The 22,595-nt window shown below is 51.9% G+C and overlaps 1 protein-coding gene across 1 annotated transcript in view; it reads left to right on the plus strand.

Annotated features, from left to right (window-relative positions):
* The window catches only part of Sez6l (seizure related 6 homolog like), a 56,477-nt gene that overhangs the window by 28,432 nt on the left and 5,450 nt on the right, over positions 1–22,595 (plus strand). Inside the window, exons 9-14 of the mRNA XM_052168610.1 lie at positions 2,381–2,577; positions 7,366–7,560; positions 9,803–9,994; positions 17,534–17,728; positions 18,930–18,962; positions 21,779–21,893. Of these exons, the coding sequence (XP_052024570.1) occupies positions 2,381–2,577; positions 7,366–7,560; positions 9,803–9,994; positions 17,534–17,728; positions 18,930–18,962; positions 21,779–21,893 (927 nt within the window). The remainder of the gene's footprint in view (positions 1–2,380; positions 2,578–7,365; positions 7,561–9,802; positions 9,995–17,533; positions 17,729–18,929; positions 18,963–21,778; positions 21,894–22,595) is intronic.

The raw sequence follows: 22,595 nt of genomic DNA on the forward strand, positions 1-22,595 counted from the left end.
TGGCGACATTTGCTTATTTTCCTGGTGCCATTTGCTTGGAGAACTTTTGGGTTTTTTTTTTTTTTTTCACCCTTACACTTTTAAGATGGTTCCTACCTTTGAAGGCAAGTTGGGATTCTTGTAGGCAAGATGTATTTGTTTCTTAATGCATTTGGCCAGCCTGTGTCTTTTGATTAGAGAATTGAAGCCATTAGTATTTAAAGTTATTATTGAATGTGTATGATGCTGGGTGTGAAGGCGCCTTTAATCCTATTACTCTGGAGGCAATGACAGGCAGACCTTTGTGAGTTCGAGACCAGCCAGGACTGCATATCTTTCCTTAGTTTGGGGAAGTTTTCTTCTATGATCTGGTTAAAGTGCCGTTGCTCTGGAATTCTTCTCCTTCACCCATGCCTATAATTCCAAGCTTTTGTGCTTTCCCAATGTCTTGGGTATTTTTAAATGTGTTAATATTTTGTGCCTGTCTAATATCTCTCTACTTCATCGTCCAGCACTGATATTCTTCCTGCTTGCTCCATTCCACGTACGAAGCTCTCCACTGCCTTCCTAATTAGGTGCCCGTGTTTTTCAAATCCTTCAGCTTGGGCTCTCTTCAGTATTTCTGTCTCTCTATTCAATTTGAATCTTAAATCCTAAATTGTCTCCAATGTTCATTCACTGTGCTTTCCTGGGGATCCCATTATTTGGTGCTAATCTCTAAATTCATTGAACTGTTGTTTGTTTGTGTTTGTTTTGTCTAAATCCTTTGCATCCTTTGATGAATTTCATAATTGTTCATATAAGTTCTAGGTCCTGGAGTTCATCTAGATAATTCTTATTGGGGAACTAATCTATGGCAGGTTTGGGGGAAGGGGGTGATTGTGACCTACTATCCTGGCCCTTCATAGTGTTTGGTTTTGTGATAAGACCTGGACATACAGACTTTCAAGGTCAGTTATATGTCCAATGTAAGATTTTCAGGCATTCTCTGAATTGGAAAACGTGGTTTGGGGTTTGCTTGTGAGTTTTTGATTTTGGTTTCTGTTGCCACCCAAGCTTGGTTGATTTCAACCAATCAGACATGAGGAGCTAGTAAGAAACTCCTTCAGTTGCCCAGGGACAATTTTGATTGGAAGAAAAGGGGGTGGGGGTGATTCCAATTAAGAAGTAACCAAGAAAGCGTGCAATGGGACCTATGGTGGGATCTATTTAGGCACTAGTACCTAAGTTCTGCCACGGAGTTAAGGATGGCATGGGTGGGGTCTTGGGCACACCCCAGGCTAAGCTGGCACATGTAGTATGAGACCCAAGTTAGGCTTAAGACTTGGGCAAGGGTGGTATGGACAGGCAAGATTCCAGGAACTCAGCAGGCTGTACAGGAGCATAAATGTGAACTCCATCCCAATCTAGGTTAGAGGCTGGATGGAGTGCGAGCTTCCTAGGGTCTTTGAGACTCACCAGACTGGACCAGGGCCCAGGATGTACAACCTTGGCTATAGTTGGAGTTGGATGTAGCATGGGTAGGCTAGCTTCCAATAGCACACCAGACCAAACTGGAACACAGGAAATATGACCCTTGCTAGGTCTGGAGGTTGGATATGGTGCTAGGAAATTGCAGGGGAGGGGCACACTGGGGACAGGTAGACTCCGCAGGCTAGGCTAGCGAGCAGGATGTGCTATCAGGCTGGAGCACTGGAGGGCCTGTGAAGCTGCCTGGTGCATAAGACATGAGACTGGCTAGGTCTGATGACTTTGAAGGGCTAGGATCAGGCAGACTGAGCAGACTGGTCTTGGACCTTCCTTGTGTGTCAATAACCACCCACCTTGGTCCTCGGTGTCAGTGACGAGACCTTGTCCTGCAGATGCGCTTGCCTCACTGTTCCTCACGGGTGGAGGGAGCTCTGCTGATTCTGAGGAATAAAAGGCAGCTCACCTTTCCCCTGTGAACAGGCAGGCTGTGGTCAGCAGAGCCTGGAGAAGCACAGGAATGTCAGGTGACCTCACCACCTTTGCTCAGCGTCTTCCGTGTCAAAGACGACAGACCATGGCACATCCCAGCACACAGCCCTGTGCCCTGCACTCCGCTGTACCATCACACAGTGTGGTAATAGGATAGTGAAGCCGGCCCATTATTGTGCAGGATTTGGCTTCACAGAGACACTTTATAAAGGTCTCTTCTAGGATCCATCCGTCTACAGATGTGCCTCTTGTGTTTATGGGAGGGAGCAGTGTGTCCTGGTCCCATTTGCTGTCTAGGCCTTCCAGCCCTGCTTCCTAGCCTGCAGCCTGACACAGTGCATGTCTGAAGAATTCTGTGTCCCTCAAAAGGTGACATGGTGTTTATGCAGACAGACGGGAGCCTCCAGTGACTACCCCCCTCCTCTTCTCTCTGCCCATCCAGCCTGAACCTGAGCAACAGCGACATCCTGACCATCTATGACGGCGACGAGGTTGTGCCCCACGTCTTAGGTCAGTATTTTGGCAACAGCAGCCCTCAGAAGCTGTACTCCTCCACACCAGACCTCACCATCCAGTTCCACTCAGACCCCGCCGGACTCATCTTTGGCAAGGGCCAGGGATTTATCATGAACTATATAGGTAGGTATCTCCACCCATCTGCCTTGTTTGCGTTGGAGAAAATGCATGGTGGTTTCCTGTAGGTACATCTGTGTGCATGCTGAGTCTGTGTGTGTGTGTGTGTGTGCGCGCGCTGGCTTAGTTGTCCTGTGTGGTTTGGGGAGGGTTAGCTCTCTAGTCATGAGGACCGGAGTTCATGTCCTAGTACCACTGTGGAGGCTGTGTGACCTTGAGAGAATCAGTGAGCCACTCTGAGTACCCTGCTCACATGTGTAAAGTGGAAATATTAAGTGTCTTAGTTAAGGTTTTACTGCTGTGAACAGACACCATGACCAACTCTTATAAGGACTACATTTAATTGGCAATGGCTTACAGCTTCAGAGGTTCAATTCATTATCATCAAAGCAGGAGCATGGCAGCGTCCAGGCAGGCATGGTGCAGGAGGAGCTGAGAGTTCTACATCTTCATCTGAAGGCTGCTAGCAGAATACTCACTTCCAGGCAGCTACGATGATGGTCTTAAAGCCCACACCCACAGTGACACACCTACTCCAACAAGGCCCCACCTCCTGCAACAAGACTACACTTACTCCCACAGGGCCACGCCTACTCCAACAAGGTCACACCTACTCCAACAAGGCCACACCTACTTCAACAGGGCCACACCTCCTCCAACAGGGCCACACCTCCTCCAACAGGGCCACACCTCCTCCAACAGGGCCACACCCACTCCAACAGGGCCACACCCACTCCAACATGGCCACACCTACTCTAACAAAGTCATACCTCCACTCCCTGGGCCCAGCATATTCCAACCATGACACTTAGGAAGTGAATGTGAGCACTTACTAAATGAGACCAGCTCTCTGCCCTGACTTCACTGCATATGCCCACCTCCCTCTGTTGGCCCCTCCTCAACCCTCACCGGCTCCCTGTCTCCTGATCTAAAGCCAGCTCTCCTAAGATAACCCTTTTGCTGAGTTACTGAACAGGGCAGCTCTGCTTCAAGGCCTAGACACACAAGCAGGGTACATCATCCTTGATTCCCAGAGTGACAGATGAACTCTCCATTAAAAGAAGAGGGAAAAAAAGCAACATGTTTTAAGTTCAAGGCCAGTTCACATCTCAGTCTCCATCACCACAACCACCACCATCATCATCACCACCTCCATCACCATCATCATCACCACCACCTCTCTCAGCATCACCGACAACGGCAATAGCGACAGAAGTGCCCTTTCCTAGCAAATGGGACAACAGCTTGCTTCCCTGCTTTTCCTGCCTTCCTTCCTCGCCTCCATCCATCCATATTCCCTGCTTTCACGGCATGTCTCAGATCTGCACACACCCTTCCATGAACACTCCGTTGGCCCAGTCCACCATCACCCACAGCAGTCAGGAAGGTAGGACACCATGACGCCTGCTTACCCCAGCCCTGAAGAGACTTGGGCAAGCACCAGAGCATCTGATCCAACCCTGCCCCTGCCTGGCAGAAGCCACCCTGGATCCCAGAGGCTGGGGGATTGGTGCATCAGGGCAGAGTGACGATCACAGATCACATCCAGGCAGCCTTGTTTCCCGTTCTCCAAGTCCCCCGTTCTGTGATATTCTTATAAGACGCAGAGTTCCTGAAGGTGAGGGGATGGTTAACCTCTGACCTCTGATGGCCAGGATGACGGGACACCCTGCACACCCTGATAACAAGGTTAAACCGGTGGCTATGGTCTGTGCTGGCTCCTTCTAGAAAGGAGTGAGGCATCCTAACTTTCAGAATTTTTCAGGGACAAAAGGGCTCATCTGCCCAAGTCCCTGATTTTTACCACAGACCCCCTTAGGTTCCACATGTTTAGCCTGGGAAATGTCTGGCCTCTACCCAACACCGACTTTCCTGTCTGCCCTTCTGGTATCTGAGTTGATAGCGCATGCCTCTCTGACCAGGAGCCTGGCACATGCTCAGATACGGCTTTTATCTTCTTGCTGGTGAGAAGCCTTCACCCTCCTCTGTCTCCCCCACCTCCGTGACTCTTCCACTAATGCAGGTATCCTTCCTCTCTGGTCTGCTTCTTGGACCTGGTTCCCCCCTCCCCCTTTTTATGCTGCAAATGCCTGGGGACACTACTGCTGTAGCGCCTGAGTTGTTCTAACAGGGTGCAGATGGATGCCCTTCTGATGGGCGCCCTCTAGAAGGAGGGGTTCTGGAGGCTTGGCTCACATCTGTCTCCAGAGCCCCCCTCTCACTTTCGACTATAAGATGAAGTCCTCCTGTATTGCCCGGTGCCTGAGCCAATCTTACAGAACAGCATCAGCTAGATGGCAAAGATCTGACTCCATCCAAGGCTGATCAAGGTGACCCCAGCATCTGGCCAGTGTCCTTTGGCAATGAATGTCATAAAGAAGTGTTTTTGTACACTGAGTGTGAAGTTAAGTGTCCTGTGACGGTACAGGGCTGGCAGGTCCTGTCATGCATGTTACATGTTCATTCCTCTGGTTAGGGGATAGTAAATGCACTCCAACCTAAGGGACAATGTCCCCTGTAGTGCTGAACTGAGGACTGAAGGGGTGATTCAAAGGCAATGAAATGATTGATTATTGATGTCTGCTATGAGGAAATTGGCACATGGTACTTAGTTTGGGTTTTATAGCTGTGAAGAGATACCATGACCAAGGCAACTCTTTTTTTTTGGAGGGTGGTTCTCTGTGTAGGCCTGGCTGTCCTAGAACTCACTCTGTGACCAGGCTGGCCTTGAACTCAGAAATCTGCCTGCCTCGCCTCCCAAGTGCCTAAGGCAACTCTTATAAAAGCAAACATTTAATTGGGCCTGGCTTACAGTTCCAGAAGTTCATTCCATTATCATCATGGCTATAAGCATGGCCTCATTAAGGCAGGCATGGTGCAGGAGGAGCTGAGAGTTCTACATCTTCATCTGAAGGTTGCAGCGGGAGACCGTGCCACACTAGTTGAAGCTTGAGTGTAGGAGATCTCAAAGCCCGCCTCCACAGTGACACACTTCCTCCAATAAGGCCACACCTCCTCCAGTTAGGCCACACCCCCTACAGTTTAGGCCACACCTTCTCCAGTTTAGGTCACACCTCCTCCAGTTAGGCCACACCTCCCAAGAGTCCACTCCCATGGCCAAGCATTCAAACACATAAGTCCATGGAGGCCAAACCTATTCAAACCACCACAGTCCTGCATCTTTGATACTTCTGGGCATTTCTTTCCCGAGATTGGTTAGACCCTGGTGCTAGCTTGACCTTGAACCTGAAGTCATTAGTTCAGATTTCTAATGCCTGCCAAGGCCTTCATAGACCCATAATCAAATACACAGAGGTACAGATGTCTCATCAGAGCCATGCTTGTGTTAATTAACCATCATGTTTCCGTGCCATGTGGGACAGACAGCTTCATGATTCTTGACCCATTCTGCGGTTGAAGACAGTGAAGCGGAATGTGTGTCTCAGACATGACTGGAGCTGCACCTCTTCTTTAAAAGGAGAGATCAGCCTGGGATCTGGCTTGCATGAACCCCTAAGAGCCAGGCATGGTGGAAGATGCTTTTGATCCTAGCACTCAGAAAGCAGATGTGTGTGGATCTCTGTGAGTTCAAGACCTTCCTGGACTATATAGCAAGTTCAGGTCAAACAAGGCTGTATGGTGAGATCTTAAAAGAAAAAGGGGGGAGGGAAGGAAAAAGAGAGGAGAGATTCACGAAGTCCTGGGTTCTATCCCAGCCCTTCATAAATGACCCCGGCACTCGGGAAGATGGAGGACATCTTCAGACATACAATGAGTTCAGGCTGGCAGAGGCTTTATAAGACTTCCTGAAAGTAGAAGAGAGTGAGGGGGAGAGCAAAAGGGGGAGGGAGGGAAGGGAAAGGGGGGAGGGGGAGGGTAATCAACAGAGACAGAGGCACAGACAGAGGCAGAGTTGTCTGACTACCAGACAGGTCTCCTTGCTTGCAGCTGGGGTCGGGCAGTTGCTGTCTCCATGTTGTTTCCATGCTGTCTGCCTGGGAAAAACAGAATTTCCATTTTCCTGGTAGCAGCCTCTGGAAACTGAAAAGCAAGTGTAGGTGATTCAGCCATAGCCACCCAGGCAGAGAATGGTGCCAACAAAGTGAACTCTGAATGTCACTCCTGCCAGAGAGGGGACAGGGTTCTGCCCAGAGGTATGGCACAGCAGTACCCAGGCAGGGTCAGACAGTCAATGCATTCTGTCGGAAGGTGTTTGATCAGAGGAAGCCCACCATGTCGGCCCCATCTCTCCCTCTCCACCCACCCTCCAGCACGAGCAACTAAATCCCAAACCTAAAAATAGGGCCCTCCCCCGACTCCCCTCCAGGTGACTCTAGAAGCAATTCGCCTGTCCACTTCCTGCAGACAGCGCACCTAAGTCATTTCTCCAAATAAAGCTGAAGCGACAATCCTAGGGAAGAGCTTCTGCTGGCTGCTCAGGCCAGCTCTCCTTGGGTGGTCAAGGATGCCACACGAACAGAAAACACTTCAGGTCTGCTCGCTGTGCACTCTGGCAAAGGACAGTTGCGAGTAAGGTTTGGAGTGTCACCTCAGGGACAGGGTTTTGTAGGAGGAGAGGATTCCACCAGTGGAGAGTTCAGGGGTACCTTTGGGTGTCCTGGGTTGTGGTGACCCAAGGTTCTCCAGCAATCCACAGCGCTGGCTTTCGTTTCTCTCTCGTCTTGTCTTGCTGTGATTTAATCCTCCTCAGGCTCAGGAGGCAGCTATAAAACACATGACTCTGAGTCTGAAACTACTTCTCCCAAACCTAAGGAAGTTGTCTTTGTTTTAAAGAGGTGTCACGGAACGACTCCTGCTCGGACTTGCCTGAAATTCAGAACGGCTGGAAAACCACTTCCCACACAGAGCTGGTCAGGGGAGCCCGGGTCACATACCAGTGTGACCCCGGCTATGACATCGTGGGTAGCGACACCCTCACCTGCCAATGGGACCTCAGCTGGAGCAGCGACCCCCCGTTTTGTGAGAAAAGTAAGTGGAAAGCCCCTTCTAAGGGCACATGCCACATGGCATCAACCGCCTGTTTAAGGTAGGAGGTGGCTTCCTCTCTTGAATAGTTTTATTGGAACCCCAAGCTCTGGTGCCTACAACCTAGCGGAAATGTGAATAAAGTGCATTGGGTGGAGGGCGACAGGGAGCAGTGGGGACTGTAGCAATGAGAATGTCCTGTGGAAGACATGTTGACTCTTCAAATCCATCCGGTTCCAGTTCTATCTCCGTCCATGGCAGCTAGCTCCTTCCTGCTGACTCCAGGGCATGGCCCCCAGGAATACAGAGCTAGCATGAGTCTTAGCTGTGCTCCCTGTCCTGAAAGGGGGATCAGAAAGGGGGTGCTGCTGGCTTCTCACTGATGTCCTCCAACAAGGGAAGGCCCTGAGCCTGCAAGCAGCCTCTCCTCCCAGCTCAAGAACCCAACCCCAACCCTGTTGCAGTTTGATATTCCTGTTTCACAAGGTCGGAATCAGAACAGCTCGACAAGAACTTGTGTTGGCAGAGGATGAGGAGGATGGGAAGGGGCGGGGCAGGAACTGGGCCACATAAGGAAAAAGACAGCAACCAGGCAACACAGGAAACAACGCTACTGCAGAGCCGCAGTCAGCCATGAGCACACGTGTGGCGCCTGCAGCACCTGGCACACTCAGACACACACAGGCAGGCAGGTAGGTGGGTAGATGGATGGATGGGTGGGTGGATGGGCAGACGGATGGATGGATGGATGGACAGATGGAAAGATAAACAGATGGACAGATAGGCAGATGAGTTGATAGGTATAGATGGACCAGGTCTGTGCATAGATACCTCCTATGTAGGTATTTCTCTGTATATCTCCATGTATAGATGTACACTTATGTCTCTTTCTGTGTGTATATACATACGTGTGTATGCATGTGCATGTGTGAAATCCTAGACATAGATATTTATGCAGATAAGATGGAGTTATAGACTATATGTTTAGTATATAATGTGTATGATATACATACATAAATCTGGTATATATGTATATGGTATGTATATATGGTATAACTAATATACAATTATATGTGGCATATAATCTGTCTATATCTACATAAAATTATATCTAGATGGTTGGATGGACAGACTAATGGATGGATACACAGACAGATAGGTGGATAGATGGCTACATGAATGGAAAGATGGGCAGGACTGACGGATGGGTGGCTAGACAGACAGACGGCTCCAGGCAGAAATAGCTGCAGATAGATATTGCAGGTGAAGGGGAATGCATCTGTCAGGATGTGCGAGAAGGGATGCATGTGAGCGGATACGTGAGCATCAGCTGCCTCTGGCGGCTCTGACGAGGATGGTGGACACCGCTCACATCACTCAGGTGTTTGCTTCCTTCCTTTTTAATTAGTTTACTGTTTCCCTTTTATCTGTATTGATTTTTTAATTAAACTGCAATTGATGCTTGTTTTCTAGTGTCAGGCATCACAGAGACAACAGCAGCCCTCACTTGGTTCCTCCCACTCTGGCCTTTGCTTAGGATTTCATAGAATGGAAGCTCAGACTGAGCTCTCCCCTTTCCACTGTGCTCCCCTGCGTGTGCTCCCTACCATGCTCACCCTCCTCACAGTGCTCCCCACCCATGCTCACCCTCCTCACAGTGTTTCCCACCCATGTTCACCCTCCTCACAGTGCTCCCCACCCATGTTCACCTCCTCACAGTGCTCCCCACCCATGTTCACCTCCTCACAGTGCTCCCCACCCATGTTCACCCTCCTTACAATGCTCCCCACCCATGCTCACCCTCTTCACAATGCTCCCCACCCATGCTCACCCTCCTCACAGTGTTTCCCACCTGTGTTCACCCTCCTAACAGTGCTCCCCACCCATGTTCACCCTCCTCACAGAGCTCCCCACCCATGCTCACCCTCCTAACAGTGCTCCCCACCCATGTTACCCTCCTCACAATGCTCCCCACCCATGTTACCCTCCTCACAATGCTCCCCACCCATGTTACCCTCCTCAGTGATGACTTACACCTTAGAAGTCAGTTCAAGATCCAGTGAAAAATCTTGGGACACATTCAGGACTAGCATTCAGGTCTCTTCCCACCTGACCTGTTCTCCAAACATCTCTGTGTACCATGTCCTCAAAGGGCCAAGGGCTGACCTGGGAAGCTTTCTACAGGAGAAGATCCTCCTGTAAATCTTGGTGCATAATGTGTGCCCATGTGCTCTTCTCTTGGCAGTTATGTACTGTACTGATCCCGGGGAGGTGGAGCACTCCACCCGCCTCATCTCAGACCCTGTGCTGCTGGTGGGCACCACCATCCAGTACACCTGTAGCCCTGGGTTTGTGCTTGAAGGGAGCTCGCTTCTCACCTGCTACAGCCGAGAGACGGGAACTCCCATCTGGACATCTCGCCTGCCCCACTGTGTCTGTGAGTCCAAGTTCAATCAGTGAGGAGGGTGAGCATGGGTGGGGAGCACTATGAGGAGAGTGAGCATGGGTGGGGAGCACTATGAGGAAGGTGAGCATGGGTGAGGAACACTGCTCAATTGTTTCGGGCTTGCTTTCTGCTGCATAGGAGAAAGGTCTGGGGCGGGAGGCATCACAGTGCATGCACTACCAAAACAGTTGGCACTGAGAGGCCTTCAGGTAAACATGGCAGCCCTATGCCAAGCCTCCCTCACTTGTCTCTCGAGGACCTTGCTGTTGTCTTCTTGTCAAGAAGAGAGTGATGGGGCTGGGGAGATAGCTCAGTGGATGAGTCACTGACCACACAAACTTGATGGCCAGAGTTAGAATCCCAGCACCCGTATAAGCAGGCCAAGGAGACAGAGACAGGATCCCAGGCTGAGCGTCTAGCTGGATTACTGGAACATGACTCTGGGCTCTGGCGTTTGTGCACACCCGCGGTGTGTGAATGCAGTCACACACATGTATGTCCACACATGCACATACCTGCAGGACAAGCACACACATGCAAAGAGAAAGAGGAAGAGAGAGAGAAGAAAGGGAAGATTCTAATGCCATCCCTTTGGGGAGACTGAGGCAGGAGGACCAGGAGTCCATTGTCAGGTTGGGCTTTGCAGAGAGACCTTATCTGGGAGATAGAGGAGTAGCGCCAGGGTTTGGAAAGGCCTTGGCCACCGACTAATTAACACTAGTTACCAGCTGGTTAATAGATCAGTTGCAAGGCTGGGCTCTGATGAGCTTGGGGAGGCTGCCCACAGCAGCTACTGACCAAGGCAGCGAGAGGGAGGAAAAGAACCTCACATGCAGTGAGGTTTATCTGAAACAGTTGTGTTCCCAGCACCCATTTTGGGCGTCTCACAAATGCCTGTGACTCCAGCCCCAGGGGATCTGACTCATGACACACATGAGGGAGACAAGCAAAATACACCTGCGCCTCGGGAGTCCGGGAGACCCAGGAACTAACACTTAGATAACAAGGGGAGAACAGAGTCCTGGCAGCGGAGAGCTGGTGGCCTTGGCTGCCTCCAGGGGGAATGCACTCTGTGACCGGTTAGCCAGGCCTGGCCCCTCCAGGGGGGATGCACTCTGTGACCTGTTAGCCAGGCCTGGCCTCCAGGGGGAATGCACTCTGTAACCTGTTAGCCAGGCCTGGCCCCTCCAGGGGGCATGCACTCTGTGACCTGTTAGCCAGGCCTGGCCCCCGCCCCCACTCCCACCCCCAGACAATTCCAGCAGCAAGCAGCAGACTGGTGAAGCCCCTGGAAATGGAGGAGGCCACGTCCCCAGGAGACGGGCTCATCTGTATTGCTGTGTGCCTCACCTTGGGTAGCACACTGCTACCTCAACTCCTCTGGTCCTGGAAGGAAAGAGAAACATCTGATGTGTGTCACTTCCGATAGAGGGGAGAGTGTAGTCAAGATGAAGACTTCCCCTCTCCTTGGCTTGTGACTAAGAGCTTGCTTGTGTAGACCTGTGCGTACATAAGCAAATTAAAGAAAGCTGGCGCTCTTGGGGAGTAGTAGCCTGTGTCGCTATAACTAGACAAGGGCAGATTAACTTAGAAAGAAAAGGGGTTCGTTGAGCCCCACTGCTCTGGTCTGTAGTCGTTAGTACGGAGCAGTTGGTCTGATGTGCATCTTGGGCAGAGTTTGTGGAGAAGTGGAGAGCCAGGACCAGGGTCTCTTTAAAGGAACAGCCAGATGACTCCAGGGCCCCTGGGAACAACCCTGGACACACAGTGCTCTGAGGGACACTCACCATCAGAGGTAGGGGCAGCCTCTAGACACCAAAGCTCTGAGTTCTCCCAGAGATACTCGAGTGTTCAGACGCCCCATTCATGCTGCAGAGACCCCAGAGGAGAGGATGGGCCAAGCCAACCGTCTCCAAAGACAGCCCCCCAACAGGCCACCAAAACCCCAAGATCCCCAAACCTGGGGCTTCCCCTACTGGGTCCAAAGTTTCTGGAAATCTCAGTGTCAGGTGCAGCCAGCTTCCCTGACACCCACACTAATGAGCTCACAAGTCACAGTAGGTGTCAGGACACCGGGAGGCTCAGAGAGAACCTAAGGAGAGGGGGAGGGCTGGGGCAGCCTCACTGGAGGAAGGAGAACCAGACTATCACCAGGCTGGCATTAAAGCTTGGCCACTTTTTCCTTGTGAGACACCAGACAGATGAGTTTACTCATCTGTGAAATGGCAACACAACAAGTTGTTGTCAATGGATGCCAACTTCCCACAAAGCCTGTCTCCACAAGACAAGCTAGTGTGGCGGGTGACCCAAAGGTTCTTTGCCACAGATAAGAAGGGAGGAAGACACTTGGATTGGATCTGTGTCTCTGGGTTATTGGAAGACCCTATAAAGACACGATTTCTGACCCAGCTATTGTGGTTGGTGTACACTTAAAATCCCAGCACTGCTGAGACAGGAGGATTGCAAGTTCAAGGCCAGGCTGCACTGCATAGTAGCAAACTGACAAATCTGGCGGCAGGTTGCTGCTGGGAGGAGATACAGGCGCGTTGGTCATGACTTCTAGGACCTCGGAGTCTTAGGATGGGTGTCATCGATCCAAAATGAATATTCAAATAAATCAGCCGTGAACGAAGTGACGAATGAACCCATTAGCCATACCATGATGTCACCTCTTCTCCACAGCGCCTGGATTTGCAGCTACCTAGGGGACACAGCTCTGGACGTGTCTGTGAGGAGTTTGCAGAGAGAAGCCGCTACCACTGGGAACCCTGGGGGCCGGGGGTGGGGGTGGGGGGCGTGTGTACCACGGAGTCCCGGAGACCCGCCCTGAATACAAAGGGCACTGCATCTCTCTGCCTCCCGACTGCGGGTACAGCGTGACGCTGCCTCATTCTTCTTCCTCCGAGCCTCTGTCACGCCAGTGGTTGACGGACTGTGAGCCAGAATAGACCCCTTCCCTTCCAGAACAGCTTTGGTGGAGGGTTGTATCACAGCAACCAAAAAGCAAGCAACACGTCAAAACTAACCGTCCATTTCAGAGTATCATCCTGCAGCCAGGCACGGTAGCCACCCCTGCTATCCCAGCATATGGTGGAGGGAGCGGGACAAGGGTTCTGGAATCAACCTCAAGATATAAGCTGGTTATATATTATCAGAGGATTATAGAGAGAGCGCCTTGGTGCTACTGCCATCTACTGGTTACTTCTGGGTACTACAGAGTATTACGGGGATTGCAGGGAGCTTCGAAGGCACCCCTCTGTTCTAGGAAGGTGGGGGCCAGAGCTTTCTTAATGCTCAACACTGGGAGGGTTGGACAGAAACCGGCTTCCCCGCTATCCCCTCGTTCAGGCCTGGCCCAGTCAGCTGTCTACCACCAGGGAGCAAAACAGAACTGTCTCCATTTTGATGATAGTCACTTGCTCTAAGAATGGAGAAAGATGAAAACCACCGTTTATCACAGCACAGGAGTCTCCGGATGGGCCTTGTGAATTCCAGTCTGCCTTGGGCTACAGAGAAAGACCCTGTCTTTTAAAAAAGCAAAGGCTGGGATGTAACTCACTGGTTTTCCCTCCTGGGTCTCCCACCATGTTTACCAAGACTCAGAAAATAAACTAAAAATTAAGTTTAAAAGCTTTCCTTTCCACAGGCCCAGAACACTCTTCAGGGTTTAAAAATATCTTGTCAGCATGTTGAGTCCCAACGGTGGGTGTGTAATGCAAGAAGTCCCCGGACTTCCCAGTTAAGATTTCCCAGGACTTGAGGGAGGGAGGGCCCCTGGCATGATTGAAGATTTGGCTGCAAGTCTCGAACTCTGTGCGGAGCCAAGGGAGAACTTGAAGTCCATGGATGGCTTCCATTTCCTGGGATGGGAGCATTGGCCACGCATGTCCCTTAGGAGCCACTGTCTCCTCTGGGGAGCTGTTTGAAGCTGACTCAGATCCCTGCTGCTGCTGCTGCGAAGTCTCTCCTCTCACAGAAGGAGGCTCTCTAGCACAGGAGGCTGCATCTGTCTCCTGCACCCACCATTTGAATCAAACCCCCACTTGTGTGTGTGTGGACTTATGAGAACATGGCGTGTACAGGATCTCAAGGGCAGGACACCGTGTGAGCCACCCCAGTTTCTCTTGCAGGGCAAGGCTCTAGGAAATAGCTATGAGTCCTACCATTATCATCTCAGATACGCCTCCAACTGTATGGTGGCCTGGAAGGTCCCTTTCTGCCAGCTGACCTCCGGGCAGGCTGCATGCTGAGTACGGGGGAGAGGGGAGAAATGGGGGCTTTAACTTCTCCTCAAGGCTTTTGTTGGGGTTTAAAGACAACCACTCCAATGTCAAGGGTGGGAGCCAGTCCACCAACCAACCTGTTCCAGATGAAAGCCCCGATGTTTCCCTGCACTGACAACTGTTGCTGACACACCTTTATCTATCCGTTCATTTTCTCTCTGGGAAACTGACTCTGGACCACCTATGGAGCTGGGCAAGCATTGGCTGTGAGACAATGGGGCTTGGGGGACTGTGGCTAAGCAGCATACCGCTGCACCGCCCCAACAGGTCACTGCTGTTTGACCGCCAGCTTATCCAGTAGTGCCGCCTCCAAAGAAGCAGAGACCCAGCCTGTGACATGGCAGGCCCTGACTCCTGACACCTCAGAGCCACCGGGGGCCTCTCTCCACCTCGTTCTGCTGTGGGTCTCCAGCCTCAATCCCGGGGAGGGGGGAGGGGCAAGCTTAGATTTGTTTTATTTACTTCTGTGAACAGGACAGAGTGACATCTAGAAATAATCTCCAGAGGAGAAGGGTTGGCTCCAGCTTACGGTGATGGGCTTCAGTCCAGCACGGCGAGGGGAGGGGGAGGCGAGGTGGGGGCACACTGCATCTGCATTCAGGAAGCAGAGAGAGAACAGGAAATGGAGCGAGGTATAAAACCTCAAGGCCCGCCCCACAAGACACACGCCTTCCAGGGAGGCTTCACCTCTTAAAGGTCCCACCAGTTTCTCAGCCTGGCAACAAGTGTTCATTCACACGAGCCTGCTGGCACATCTGGGCATGTTAGCGAGATATGTTAGGTGACTGAATAACTGGTTCCGGTGAACCAAACCCTGGGCTGGGTGCTGGGATCTTGTAATGAGCACAGTGTAAGATTGAGTTCCAGGAAGGAGCAGCATCAGAGAGAACACACACCACCTCCTCACAGTGCTGGGGACATTGCAGAAGCCCCCAGGGGCATTGGAATTCCCGGGGACAGACCTGGGTCGGCAAGGAGTCCTTGGGTGCAGTGTATGAAATAAGCCCCAACGCCATGTGAGGCCCTCGCCGTAGGTCATGAGTCTGGGGTCCTTGTGTGTGTGGGGGGGGGGCTGGACAAGGAGGGAAGGGAGAGGGAGGGGGCCTTCAGCGAGTCTCAGGAGCCTGCCCATACTCAGGAGATGGTCCCAGGAGACCCGGGAGAGCAGCAATGCAGAGAGGGAGAGAGGAGACAGGTCAGGGAGGATGGGGAGAGGGCAGGCAGAGAAGGAGAGGGAAGAGAAGGGAATGAGAGAAGAGGGTAGGGAGAAAGAGAGGAGAGAGAAGGTACAGAGGAAACAAGGAGCGAGGAGACAGGTCAGGGAGAGAGGAGGGAGGGAGGGGGCAGGGCAGGCAGAGGGGAGGGAGGGAGGGGGCAGGGCAGGCAGAGGGGAGGGAGGGAGGGGGCAGGGCAGGCAGAGGGGGCCCTTGCTTGGCAAGGCACATGTGCTTAGTGGAGGCTCGCACAGTCACAGGGGAGGGAAATGAAGTAGCCCTGGGGGACAGTTGGGAGCAGTTGTCAAACACCTCCAGTTCCTGTGGGTCTAGGCTGGCCACTTCCCCTGAGTCCAGAACCAGCAGAAGGTTACACCGGGAAACCAGATGGAAGGTGGAAGCGGAGGCGACTGCCTTTCCTCAGGTTCCTTCTCTGAACACCTGAAGCTGTTGACGAAGCTCTTTCTGAATGGCCGGCAGCTGGCGCAGGAGGCGACGCTAAAAGCCAGGGCTGTTCTCAAACCAGCGAGAGGGCCCACGGGTGGGGCTCTCTGACGGCGAGTCGCCAGAACCTGTGGGCATTGTTAGTAGGAATCGAAACAGGGGCTGCCCTGGGACCCAGTGGTTGTTTTTCTGGGTGTCTACCCCCCCTCAAAAAAAAAACCAGAAGTGAGACTCAGGATTTGCACCCTCACGGTGACATCGATACTGTTTACATTAACCTAATGGTGAAGGTAAGCCGTGTGTGAAATTGGGACACAGGGCATGATCTGCTCATCCACAGAATACTATTCAGCCTTAGAAACAGAAGCCCTAGCCAGGCCTGTGGTGGCGCACGAATTAATCCCAGCACTCTGGAAGCACAGGCAGGCAGATCTCTGCCTTCCAGTCCAGCTTGTTCTATGTATGGAGCTCCAGGACAGCCAAGGGCTACACAGAGAAACCCTGTCTCAAACAAGCAAAACAAAAAACAACAAAAACAAAAAAACAAAACAACAAAAAAAAAAACCCACAAAACAGAAGTGCTTATGATACAAGGCAGGAGCCTAGAGGATCTGGTGGGAGATGAAGCAAGCTGTCACCCAGAGTACAGTCACACCTTTACCTTCCTGGACTTCACGGAGACTCGGAAACTGGATACAGGAGATGGGCCTTACTTAATGCTAGTAGCCCCAGCAAGGGGCACCCAGTCCTAGAGGTCGACTGTTCATGTGACCATTAGTCATGTAGTTGTTAAACGTTGTGAGGATTTTGCCGCAGTTTAAAATCTTGTAAATGTCAAAAGGTTTGTGGCGCTTTGTGCAGAGCGGTGCTTCCGGGCAAATGGCTCGCTTACCCAGCAAGTTCCATCTTTAGGTTCTGCCTCCGCAGGATTTGGCCTCCGCAGTACCCAGGGGCAGCCACCAGGGGGAAGCGTGAGCCTATTGGTTGCAGCCCCTGGGCTTTTCTCCACAGACGATCGTCCTGGATAATGCAGTTTTACTGCCTGAACACTGCGGGGTGGAGGGAGGAAACACTAGACAGTTTGTGGCCGGTCGCATCGGAGAGGGATTCCTGGAGGAGAAACGCGTGACAGGACTAGATCGGAACACACCAAACGGGCTCTGGAGGAGTGGGCCGTCTTTTTAATGGATAATCGATCGTCACCACCATCCATCCCTTCCTGAGCGCCCTCCATAGGGCGAGGACATTCTCCATCTCGTATACCCAGGCCCTTGTGGAGTCCTGCAGCCGTATTCCCATTTACAAAGGAGAAAATTTGCAGACCAGAAAGAGTGTAATACTTTCTGGAGATCGCACAGCTAGCAAATGGAAAAAAATCTAGATTTTATTATTTTATTTTATTTTATTTTAACCAGATTCCACAACCCTATTCGTTCTGTGGTGTTTAAGTGTCACCTGTGTCCAGAGATGGGAGACAGAGTGGGAACCATCTGTGTGCAGGGAGGGGCTCTGGAGAGAGAATGCTACCAGGTGAGCTATGTCATCCAGAGACCGGAACTATCTCAGAGCCACGTCTGGCTTCATTTCAGCTGAGGAGTCCCTGGCGTGTGACAACCCAGGGCTGCCTGAGAACGGGTACCAGATCCTGTACAAGCGGCTGTACCTGCCCGGAGAGTCCCTCACCTTCATGTGCTACGAGGGCTTTGAGCTCATGGGCGAAGTGACCATCCGGTGCATTCTGGGACAGCCATCCCATTGGAGCGGGCCGCTGCCCATCTGTAAAGGTAAAGAGACCCAAGGAAGGAACCAGGGTGAGGGCTGGCTCCAGCAGGGCGGGAGGCAGCCAAGCTTGCTCTGAGGGTGGGTTTCACGGAATCCAAATCCAGCGGGTGCCTGTCCAGTCTGGTTTCTTGGTTTGTTCATGTATTTATTTCTTGAGACAGGGTCTCATGTAGCTCAGGCTAGCCTTGACCTTCCTTTGTAACCGAGGCTGGCCTTGAACTCCCATCCTCCTGCTCCTACGTCCCAAGTGCTGGGATTGCAGGTGTGCTCGCCACCAGGACAATTCTTGATCATGTTTTGTTACTGTAACAAAATACCTGAGAATGGATACTTTATGAGGAAGTCTGTTTGGTTCAGGGTTGTGGCGTTCAAGGCTCGACTCTGCACCCCTGGGGGTTGCATGCCGCCTGCCAACACAGCAGGGTGATCCCACAGTGGGACAGATGCAGAGTGGCCAGCATAGACTGGCCGGTTGGTGCAGTCTCCCACTTAAGACTTCACTCCCACATTCTGCATCCAGGAATGTCCTGGTGGGTGCAGTTCAGCGCTCGGCCACTAGGGGGGCTATGGCAGTAGAGCATAGATTATCATCCCTGTCACCTGGGGGTGATACTGCAGGGTTTTACAAGAAATACAAGTTTATGAAAATAATTTATATAGAATATGGATCCCAACCAATAACTATGTGAGGTGAGTATAATACAGTCGGTATCAGTGTCTTGAGTCACACATCCTTGAAAACAATATATAAAAGACCCCATGAAAATATGTAGTTAGAGGTGGTGCCATACACCCACCAGAACATCAGTTTGGAGGCTGATGATGAATGCTTGAGGCCATCACAAGAATCTATCTCAAAAAGGCAAATCAAAACCTTAAGAACTGCAAGAGAGGCTAAAGCTGCGGGTTGGTTTGCTCTCCTGTAAAACCATGCACGAACCATCACATGCAGGAGATTGGCGAGGGGTGCATGGGGATGCACAAGCTCTTGGTGCAATACAGAACGAGTGGCCTGTGCCATCACCGTCCATAGCACTGCTGGTGCTTGCCCCTCTTGTTCCTCTTGATTTCACGGGCGGTACTGTGGAGAGCTGTCCTGCTAGACACCATTGGCTCACACCGCACTCCTGGGGCCCATCAACCTCTGCTTGAGCAAACTCTGAACTCCCTTGGTGTTGACAATGCTTCCTGTTTCTGTTTCAGTTAACCAAGACAGTTTCGAACATGCGTTGGAAGGTGAGTCTTACTCTATCTTGTAACTTCTTTTTTTTTTTAGGATTTATTTATTTATTATATGTAAGTACACTGTAGCTGTCTTCAGACACTCCAGAAGAGGTTGTCAGATCTCATTACAGATGGTGCAGCCACCATGTGGTTGCTGGGATTTGAACTCAGGACCTCTGGAAGAGCAGCTTCGGTGCTCTTAACCACCAAGCCATCTCTCCAGCCCTTGTAAGTTCTAATACATCAGGCAACTGTGTTGATAGCTTTCCCCAGGACCTCTGGATATAGCTACTAGGGCTGGAGAGTGGGATAGGCAGGTAAGAGAGTCCACTGCTCTTAACTCACAGAGGACCTAAGTGTCGTTCCCTGCACCTGTCAGGCAGCTCACAGATACTTGCTCCAGGGACCCATCGCCTTCTTCTGGCCTCTGTGGGAACTGTGCGCATGTGCACGCACACACGTGCACACATTCACACACACACACACACAGAGAGAGAGAGAGAGGGAGAGAGAGACAGAGACAGAAAGACATAGAGACAGAGAGAGATAGACCAAGACAGAGACACGGAGAAAGGAGAAAGAATGAAAATAAAAGCAAGAATAAAAAATAAGCAAAAGCAAAAAATAAATAATAAAAATGATAATAAAAATTAGCCTACATTCCTAAGTATAACCTGAAGGTATTTGACAGTAGCCTTTCAGTCAGAGAAGCCCAAGAAACCCCACCATGCCAAAAAAGCCTTGTAGGTATGAAAGAGACTCTTCTCACATCCTGGCCAGAGCAGCCTCTAACTGCAGAGGGAAAGGGCTGCTGGGAGCAACCAGGGCCCTCCTCCCTCTGGCTCCGCCCCCTGGCACAGCCACTCCTCTTCCTGGGCGTGGCTTGTTCTTGTGGACAGGTGACAACAGCTAGCCAGGGTTCTCTCAGTGTTGAGATTCCTCCCTTTGGTTCTTGTCTTAGTCAGACTCCCCGGTGAAGGCAGCTTAAGGGAGGAAGGGCTGATTGTGGCTCAAGCCTGTCATGGAAGGGAAGGGAGGCAGCAGGAGCCTGAGGCGGCTGCTTACACCGCACCCATGGTCAGGAAGCAGAGATAGGTGCTCACACTTTCTCCTTTGTATTTGGCCAGTGTCTTAGTCAGGGTCTGTATTCCTGTGCAAATAACATGACCAAGAAGCAAGCTGGGGAGGAAAGGGTTTATTCAGCTTACACTTCCACATTGCAGTTCATCACCAAAGGAAGTCAGGACTGGAACTCAAGCAGGTCAGGAAGCAGGAGCTGATGCAGAGGCCATGGAGGGATGTTACTTACTGGCTTGCTTCCCCTAGCTTGCTCAAATTGCTTTCTTATAGAACTCGGGACCACCAGCCCAGGGATGGCCCCACCCACAATGGACTGGCCCCGCCCACAGTGGGACGGTTCCACCCACAATGGGACCTCCCCCCTTGATCACTAACTGAGAAAAATGCCTTACATACAGCTGGTTCTCATGGAGACATTTTCTCAACTGCAGTTCCTTTCTCTGTGGTAATTCCAGCTTGTGCCAATGTGACACTCAAAACCAGCCAGTCCAGTCAGGGACCTCAGCCTGACCAGTGTGGAGCCACTTGTCTAGGATGGGTCTTCCCTCCCCACAAAGACCTTTCCAGATATCTCATAAACACACCCAGAGATGTGTCTCCTAGGGGATTCCTGAACCAGTCAGGACAACACACTCCCACACCTGAAGCAGCCTGCCTTCCACACCGTGTCCAGTTAGTTCAGTGCAGGGCAGTGGCCTATTCATCTCACCAGAAGAAGCCGTAGCCAGTTCAACTGCCGTTCCGTTGTCTCTAGCGTGATTGGTGTAGTTCTGACAGCATACAGCTGGCCAGGCGTCAGGCTGTGTGACACACAGGTCCTCAGCTGATGTGTGTTACTCCAGCCAAGTAGAACAAGGGACAAAGATGTCTTGGAGGATAGTGGGTCAGCCATTCATCTTAGGAAGCAGTGTGCTCCCCACAATGTCCATCCCTCTGCCTGGGATTCCCTGGCAGCCCTGTGCTGCGCGGTGAGCCCCTGTGGCAAGGCCACCAGGGCCCTGTGCTCAGGAGGTATGAACGAAACCAGGGTCCTGGGTGGGGTGTTCATTGTGGAGGTCAGGGATGGTTGTTTTCACCCATGGAGGAAGTGGCTAATAGGTGGAAGGGGCAACTGAGCTTCGTGAGACACGGCCACGGAGGACGGCAGAGGGCTCGAACTTCTAGAACCAATGTTGGAGAGGAGGGTCCCACAAACTGTGCTGGGAAAAATGCTCCCAGGTCCCAAAATATTTGCCATGATCCCTGCAGATGCCACATGCGGTGGGGGCAGCAGGAAGCTGGGCAGGAGAGCCGTCCACACTGCCCTGAGTCACACCTAGGTATATCATACAGGCGAGCTCTAGAAGGGGCCCCAGCCTGGTGTTCGCCACTCACAGAAGTAGCCAGAGAATGAGGCAAGATTGTTCTAGAACTTTGTCCAAATCACACAGCACACGCACATGCACTCACACACGCAGGCACACGCACGTGCAATGAATTTTAACCAGACTTCTGCCTTCCGGTGTGCTTAGCATGAACAGGGTTCAAACTGATTCTCAGCCACCCTTTGGTCACCACAGCCAAGGGTGACTCTGGGCTCCTTAGCAAGGACCAGCGAGCGACCAGGCTTCTGCTCCCTGTTCCTCCACGGCTCTCCCGTGTCTGAGGCTGCAGGATGTCAGCTGGGGAAGAGCACTCACTTGAGAGCCAGGTTCCCCGTGGGCGTGGGGCTCGTGGGAGACTAGAAACTCAGTGGCTTGTGTGCTCAGTAGCAGAAGCGGCAGCAGAGTCCTCACTGGAAGGCGGGAACATGGCGCTGGCCATCTTCATTCCGATCCTTCTCATCTCCTTGCTACTGGGAGGAGCCTACATCTACGTCACGAGGTAGGCGGGGTTGCGCGGTTGTGAGCCGCACCTCTGGGACCTTGGCATCTCTGCCTGATGAGGCTTGCATACTGTGGCCTCCTGTGGTGTGGGAGGCTTCGGGAAGGCGTCTTGGTGCCTCCCGGTTCCCCTGTGGCTTCCCGGGGACAGCTATCCCTCTGTTCACTTAGCAAATGCAAGGGATAGCCCAGGGCTTGATCCCAGGTGCTGATGGTTACAGTAGTTGCCCTCGAAGGACAAAAAGCCATGTCTAGAACAGTCACAGGCACATCTGCCGCGCCGCTTCAGAGCCACCGACATGTGCCAGCAGCCCCTGGGCTCTGGGAACATCTCAGTGAGCAAAGCAGACTCCAGGGAGGAAAAGTAGCCGATCTCCGAAGCACGGGAGGAAAGCAAGGTCCGAGAGAGTCGATAAACAGAAGAAGCCTGGGGCAGAAGTCACGTGCTCCGGGGGCGTGGGTGGAAAAGACCGTGCTTAGTATAGCGTTTGAGTGGACTTTAAAATGCTAGTGAGTGACGTGGGAGGCTGGCAGGCAGAGAAGAGGATGTGAGTGACCCTTGTAGACCTCACCCCTGCCTCCCACGGTGCCATCCAAGGAGTGGCGGGGCGGGGCGGGGCGGGGCGGGGTGGGGGGCTGGGGGGTGGTTAGAAAGGCACATAAAGTACTTCACAAGTCAGAGGAGGCAGGTGGCAAGGCTGGC

This window comes from Apodemus sylvaticus, chromosome 22 (assembly GCF_947179515.1).
Source record: "Apodemus sylvaticus chromosome 22, mApoSyl1.1, whole genome shotgun sequence".
In the NCBI taxonomy this organism is placed as follows: domain Eukaryota; kingdom Metazoa; phylum Chordata; class Mammalia; order Rodentia; family Muridae; genus Apodemus; species Apodemus sylvaticus.